Genomic DNA, 8,139 nt, shown 5'->3' on the forward strand with positions numbered 1-8,139 from the left:
ACATGCCAGATATATAAGGGCCTGGAAGGGAGTGTTTTTGTTGTTGTGAAGTGCTGTTGAGTCGGTTCCGACCCATAGTGATCCTGTATAGGGTTTCCAATAAGCAGCTGGTGAGCTTGAACTGCCGACATTACAGTTCAAATGGCTTTGCAGTCTGGCACATTAACCCACAGCTCCACACCAGGAAGGGGGTAGGAGGCTTCAAAATGTTTGTGGAGAAATTCTATTATCTCTTAATAACCTTTTTCCGTAGATTTTTTTAAAACTCCCCTCGTATTTTATGTTTGAATTCCCTGTTAATCGTGTTTGTTCAACCCTTTAAAGGTTGGTGTTAACTGTTACGTGGTTTCCAAGGAGCAGTTGTTGGATTTGATGGCTGACCTTCTGGTTCAAAGTCCAGTGCTGACCCTACAGTGCAGCACCAGCAATCTGTGAGCCTCCTTAAAAACAGGAGAGGGGGGTCAATCCTTTCTTGTTCTCTCTACTTGTAGCATTACAAAGATCATCTTTTAATTGACTTAGGCTCTTTTTTTTTGGCTTTAGTCTTCCTGACTCGTTAAGAGTTCTACACCACTTTCTTTAGATTGTCTCTCTCGTCATCTTTATGGGGGTGCTACAAAAAGTTTGTGGAAAAATGGAATTACAATATAATAGAATTTTCACATACATTTTGAAGCCTTCCCCCTCCCCCCCGTATATCCATCTGCCTAACAGATGTCATCTCTGAACCTCCCTAAAAGAAAAGTAAAACTTAACGTATCTACAACACAACCGTGGACTTTCCCAAGCCTGTCTAACTTGTGACTGACAATAGGAAAGTTGGAAAGAGAGTTCCTGCCAGTGGTCTTAATAAAGGCATACAAATAATGTACTCCAATAGTGATTTTAGCCATCATTCATGGCAGTTCTGATTGCTACATTTACAGGTTTCATTTCAGAATAGTAATGTCTATTTAACTGGGAACTGTTTGCTTATTTGACAGGAATCAATCCACATGATCCTGTATCATGAACTATATAGGATGTGTTGCTGTGACGATAATGTGTGATCCACCATGCAAGGTCGATTTCTGTTTTCTTTTCCATGTCAATGTCCTAAGGCTTACTTTTACTTACTTTGTCACACATGAACCAGACAGGTGACCAGGGGAGAGTAATGCCTAGCCACATGGCAGTTATCCACATGCAAGTACCAGCACCTCACTTAATCCTCCAAAAAAGACTTATGTGTGAAAAGGAGTCCTGATGTGGCAATGTAGGATAAGCACTAGTGTCCTAACCTCAAGGTGAGCGGTTCAAACCCACCTGCTGTACATTGGAAACCCTATACAGAACCAACTTGATGATATTCAACATATGTAAAAAGACACGTGAAAAGTTTTCCTACTCTTCAGTGATACCTCACAGGATGGTAGTTTCTTTCTGAGTCAAATGATTTGAGTTCTGTAAATAATGAAAATCTTAATATTGGTACAGTCTAATGTTTTCTGTTGCAAATTTGATCATTGTACAAGTTAGCATCAGCTTTTGTTTTCAAAAAATATTCTTAAATTCCCTGATTCTAATGACAGTAGGTTATATTGTGCATAGAAGTTGCCAAGTGTCCCCAAAGTGAAACTCAAAATTGTTTTTTAAACACAAACACACACCAACATATAAATGCATATGAGGGGGCTTCAAAGATTTGTGGCAAGATGAAATTTAAAAATACAGGATTCTATGTAGCTGCCTGTCTCTATGCCTCTCTCATTATATATGTTATACAAGGGGACTTCAAAAAGTTTATGGGAAAATACCATGATCTTTTAGTTTCATTTTTCCATGAACTTTTTGACTCCCCTCGTATATCACATTGCTTTTTTAGCCAAATACCTAAAATGATGTCAAGACTAGTAGAAACGAAAGGGACTGCTTGTATATTGCACTGTGTTCTTGTAACCTGTTCAGTCTCTGAAAGCTAAATCCAATACATGGAAGCACTGCCCATTACTGTTTCACTCATCTGATTTTGGTAGATTTCAACTGCTGACCTTGAGGGTAGAAGCCCAACTTGTAACCTACTATGCTACCAGGGCTCCTTTAGGAAGTGGAGAGTCTTGTTTATCAGGCCTGTTACTGATAGAATATGCTGTTGGGAACATACAGGAGACAGGAGAAACAATTTGTGTGAAGATATGTAGAATGAAAGTTGAGATCGATTTTCAAATCTTGCCCAAATCTAGTCATCTCATTTGCTGTGTGTTTTTTTTTTTTTTTTTTTTTTCAAGTTAATTTGGAACTGATCAGCACCTTCCAAATCTGTGGGTTTCACATTTTCAGCAGCCTTGGTGTTCCCAGTCTTGTGAATTTTTTTACTCTAACCCACAGTATGAAATATTTTGCACAACAATCTTAATTCTTGATATAGATTATCTGATATATACACATACATATATATATCACTTTTTTTTCCATTTAAAAATGCTAGTTATAACCCATTAAATTAATTCCATTAGTGGGTCAAGACCTTTAGTGTGAAAAGGCATAGAACCAGGTGTTGCTGTATGTATCTTGGATAGTTGCATTTCTTCTCATTGGCTCCTCTCTATATAAGTTCACAATGTTTCTTAATTTGTCCTTTAGTTTCAGCTTCTGCCTTAAAACATGGTGCCACCCCCAAACTGCTCATCAGCTTTGCCATGGTCTCATTTACTAAGTACTTGCTTTCAGAATATAATTTTCTGTCTCACATTCTCACTTATGTCTTCCATGGCCTGACCTCTCATATTAGTCCATGAAGAGGAATCTGTCTTGTATAATTTTTGATATGGTAACAATGGACTAGTGTGGAGAGGATGAAAGTAGGACTTCTATTCTGAAAACGTTATAAATGCTGAAATTCCAAGGTTATAAAATATTATAACAAATGGTGCATGAGTCCAATCATGTTTTCAAACATGTGCTTAAGAAATACAAAAGTTACTTAAATCAGGTTGCATTTATTAAAATTGATACAAAATACCTTGGAGTTCAAAGATGATGTTACTGCATTGTTAATCCCCTAACAGGTTAGTGGCAAAGAGAAGAGCTGATTATTTCAAGGTGAGTAACATGATGATTTTAAGTCAGAATTTTTTATACATGTGGTTACAGACTGAGCTTATTCAAGCTCTAAGGCATCAATATGTTCTTCCAAGTTTTCAACCATTAGTAGCCTAAATCTATTGCTTCCCTGATAGCAATACTTGGTATCGAAGGTGGTTCCCACTTTATTCTTTGAACAGCTGGTATGTTGCTTCTTCTTCCTTTTCTTTTTTGAATTGGATCTACGCTTTGGCAGGAAAAATTGAGGAGGGGCACATGACTGCACGGCACTGAACAGATGATCATAAAGTTGCTTTGCCTCAGGACACACCCTTAGGAGACTTTCTACAGAGGTTGATGGTAGTTCGCAGCATAGTCCATGTACCAGGCTTCCATTATACAAGCTGTCAAAGGGAGAAAGAAGTGTGTTGTTAAAGCTTAGGTTCAAAGCACTGGGCAACTACTGTTAACATGATAGAAACAAACAGAGACACACATGCTGAGAACTCTCCTTCTTCTGAAAAATTATTAGAATTATTTAAGAATAATTTGCTCCTTGAAGGAAGGAACTAAGTTACTATAAAGAGTCATAATTGGTGGTGTTTAAAAGTTTCATCACCAAACTAAATGATGAATGCTAACTGGTTTTCCAACTGGCCCCAAGTCAAGGGAGACCTAAAAAGAGAAATAAAGAATCTATAGGTCAGAGGCCAATTAATCCTATTCGGAAGTGGGCTCTAGGGTCAGCTCATATATCAGGCCCAGAGATGCATTTAAAACATTATTACTGCTAGGAAGCTTTTCACGTTGAAACATTTAAAGTCATCTCAGCATATTTTGAGGGTCTCAATACTATTCACTTGAGTACTTTAGCCTATATACTAGGCACAGGGACTACTACCACAGTAAATAGATAATCCCTGCCTTTATAGAGCTTACATTCTAGTTGTTGTTAAGTATTGTTAAGTTGTTAAGTGTTAAGTGGTTGTTGTTTAGTAGGTCCTAACTCATACATAGCAACCCAGTATAAGGTTTCTGAGGAACAGCTGGGTGCGCTTGAACTGCCGATCTGTGGTTAACAGTTCAGTGCTCATTCTACAGCACCACACCAGGACTCCTGCATTCTAACTGAGATAGACAAATACACAATCTCTAATATACCGAGTCAACGGCACTTCACAACAACAATATACCATTCTCTAATCATCCGCCTTTTACCTCCTGGATAGAAAATCAGCAGATAGAAATGCATTGATCCTACAACTTTCTCACTGGCCTATACCCTGCCGCTATCATTTTTGCTTCTGATCCAGTTTAAACTCCATAGTCAAACATCACTCCCTGAGACACAGACTCCCCTCCCTTGCCTCCTCTCCCTTTTTCATACTTTCCTGGCTAAACAAAAAGCCTGGATAAAGCCTCCTTGGGTGTCTGTCATCTCACTATGAACAGCAGCTCCAGAAGAACAGGGCTACTGTTTGTTCACTACATCTCCAGCACAGAGCAGGAACTTAATCCATGTCTGAATGAATGAATGAATGAGAGACTGAGTGACTAACAGACCCGGTGATAAGAAGTACTTAAAAACCAACAAAAAAGTTAATAGGACTAGAGTGATTAGGAATGGTCAGAAAATGCCCTATATGGTGACACTTGAGCAAAGAGTTGAAGTTATAGGAGTTCTATCCTGGTAACGACAGCTTCTATTTCCCTCATATTAGTGTTTTTTTAAACAAGTTTTATTGGATCTAATCATGGATCAAATCTATTTCCTTTGGAAATACAGAAATAATATTTTTCCCATCTTTAGCTAGGACGGTGTGACCCAAGGTAAGTTTGCTAAGATTTATTATAAAAAGTAACTTAGCTTTAAAAGTGTTTCCCTTTTGGCATGGTGCTTACCAAGTTAGGTCTGCCTCTGGGAGAGGAGTGGATAGCAGCTGATTGAGATACACCCCCATCTGCAGACAGGACTGCCACTGACAGAAGACGTGGGCGGTGGCCAAATCCAACCTCCTGCTCAGGTAGATATGCGCCTGCAATTTGTAGAACTTTCTGCACAAGTTATTAGCAGCATCTTTCCTCATAGTTTCCATATCTGGATAAAAAACAACCCATGGGTAGTATTGCTGAACACATAATCACCTTGCAATTCTCTACATATAAAACTATAAAATCCATAAAGAAGAAACTTAGTCTATAAGGCTCAAAAGCTTTTTGTTTCTCTTTTGGCTCTTTATTATTTTGATTCCAAAGTAAAAAACCTTGCAGTTTCAATAGAAATACTTATACTGAGATATCTTTTTATGGGACACAAATGATTTATTTTGTCCTGTAAATAAGTTTTCTTCCACTACTTCATTACCTGACCTTAAACATGTTTACATCTCTGTGGTCTTTAAAAAAAATAACTTACATTAAATATAATTCTCTTTACTGTTACCTTTCATTAAACTTCCTTTCATGGAAACCCCTGTATGACAGTGCTGTTTTTAAGACACACTATGTCAAAACACATTTTAGCCTCTCTTTTATGGGAGGAAAATCAAAGTCTAACTCAGAGAATTTGAAATAGGAAACAAAAAATGCTGTGTGTGCTCAGCTATCAGCTTCTGCAAATTGTTCAGAGAAAGTGACACAATGACATCTGGATCATCGTGAAAGTAATGGAAAGTAATCACTTGTGACCGATCAGGGAACAGCAGGGAACTGAGACGCTTGGGTGTGGGGCCTGGCCACAGTTACTAAAAGACGAGGAACAGGTCCTTGGCATGCCACCTTGTGTTGAGGCGAGCTAAGACTTGTGCTCTGAGATTCATACTTTTTATTCAATAAGAGGAAACGCCTTACACTGCTATCTTAAAACATTACCAACTGCTGTCAGTAGCCTCCTACTCCTGGTGACTCCGTGTGTGTCAGAGTAGAACTGCGCTCTTTAGGTTTTCAATGGTAGATTTTTCAGAAGTACATCACTGTGTCTTTCTTCTGGTGAACCATTGGGTGGACTTGAACCTTCATCCTTTTGGGTAGCACTGAGCCAGTTAACTTGTTTGCACAACTCAGAGAGCACTTAAAGCAGTTGTTGTAGTTAAAAAGGCCATCGAGTTGACCATTTTAAACGAGTCACATGATTTACTATGCCAGTAATGACAAACTGAAGAGGCATGGTAACATTGAGTGGGGGTTCCAAGGAACAGTGGTGGGTTTGAACTGCCATAATATGCCTTTTATCATTTAGGCTGCTTCCACATAACAGTTCCACTAACAGGCACTCTTACACTTCAGCCTAAAAACTTGAAGAGTCTTAGAATTTGTCATGGATTGAATTATGACCCTCCAAAAAATGTGGCAAATTGGGTGGGCCATGATTCTGTTATATAGCAGGTTACATAATGATGTTCCACCACTGTCAGTTTGTCACACTGGTGGCTTGTGTGTCCCTGTGATTCTGGAAGCTATGTCACCAGTATTTTGCATACTGGTAGGATCACCCATGGTGGACAGATTTCAGCTGAGCTTTCAGACTAACACAGACTCGAAGAAGGCAAGGCAGACTACTCCTGAATGTTTCACCACTGAAAACTGAATGGCAGTGAAACACTGACAGGACCAGAATATTGAATATTGAAACATGATGAAGAGCACCAGAATATTGTCAGATATAGTGCTGGAAGACGAACCCGTCAAATTGGAAGGCATTAAAAATGACTGAGGAACAGCTTCCTCCCCAAAGCAGAATTGACTGTGAAATGCGAATGGAGTAAAACCGGTGGAGACACTAATATGCTGATGGGACACAACTCAAAATGAGCTGCAAACATCCATTAATAACTGGAACATGGAATATATGAAGTATGAATCTAGGAAAATAAGAGGTGACCAAAAATAAACTGGAATGCATAAACAGCGATGTTCTAGGCATTAGTGAGCTGAAATGGACTGATATTGGCCATTTAAAATCTGACAGTCACAGGATTGATTATTCCAGGAATGGCATTACATTCATAATCAATAAGAGCATTTCAAGATCTGTCTGGAAGTATACTGCTGCCTGTGATAATATCCATACACATACAAGAAAGACCAGTTAATACCACTATTCACATTTACATACCAACCACAAAAGCCAGTGATAATGAAACTGAAGAATTCTACAAACTTACTCAGTCTGAAATCAATCAAACATGCAAGCAAGATGTAATTACTGGTGATTGGAATGCACAGGCTGGTGATGGAAATGATGCTGGAGATCGCATGATAGAATTGTGTAACAGTAATGAATTCATTGTAAATATCTTTTTTAAACAACATGAAAGATGATTATATACATGGACTTCAACAGAAGGAATACACAGAAATCAAATTGACTACATCTGTGGAAAGACAGTGTGGAAAAGCTCTGTATCATCACCTAAGACAAGGCCAGGGGCAGACTGTAACAGACCATCATTTGCTCATACTTAAGTTCAGGTGAAGCTGAAGACAGTTTGAACTAGTCCGTGAGAGCCAAAACTTTGTACTTATCCCACCTGAATTTAGAGATCATCTGAAGGACAGATTTGATACATTAAACACTAAAGACCAGAAGAGTTGTGCGATGACGTCAAGAACATCATATAGCCCATCAACTGAAGAATGGATAAACAAACTGTGATACATACACACAATGGAATACTATGCTACTTTGAAGAACAAGGAAGCTGCAAGCCACCGCATAACATGGATGAACCTTGAGGGCATTATGTTGAGTGAAATTAGTCACAAAAAGAAATACTGCACAGGACCACTCCTGTAAAAGACTAAGGGAAAGAACCCATACTAAAGGGGGTGGGGGGGATTCTTTGTTGATTGTTGGGATGTTGGGGGTAGGGGAGGGAGGGGAAGGTGGAGCACAGGATAGTTTGGGTGCTGGGGAGGAGGCAATATACAAGTAAGGAGAGGGGAATGGAAGAACAAAGGTGGGAAAACAATTAGGTCTCAATGGGCTAAGTGGGACAGAGGTAAATAATGATATGTGCACAACCTTGGAACAACAGGGTTCTGGGATACAGACATTGAGCCATGGTTGGAATGGGG

General features: G+C 39.0%; 1 protein-coding gene across 1 annotated transcript in view; it reads right to left on the reverse strand.

Annotated features, from left to right (window-relative positions):
- Positions 1-3,139: 3,139 nt before the first annotated feature.
- ASTE1 (asteroid homolog 1 (Drosophila)) overlaps positions 3,140-8,139 on the reverse strand; it is a 19,363-nt gene continuing 14,363 nt past the window's right edge. The window contains exons 3-4 of the mRNA XM_006846636.1: positions 4,966-5,161; positions 3,140-3,467 (exon numbers count right to left, since the gene is read on the reverse strand). Coding sequence (XP_006846699.1) covers positions 3,140-3,467; positions 4,966-5,161 — 524 coding nt within the window. The remainder of the gene's footprint in view (positions 3,468-4,965; positions 5,162-8,139) is intronic.

The sequence above is a fragment of the Chrysochloris asiatica genome, unplaced genomic scaffold, assembly GCF_000296735.1.
Source record: "Chrysochloris asiatica unplaced genomic scaffold, ChrAsi1.0 scaffold00028, whole genome shotgun sequence".
Taxonomy (NCBI): domain Eukaryota; kingdom Metazoa; phylum Chordata; class Mammalia; order Afrosoricida; family Chrysochloridae; genus Chrysochloris; species Chrysochloris asiatica.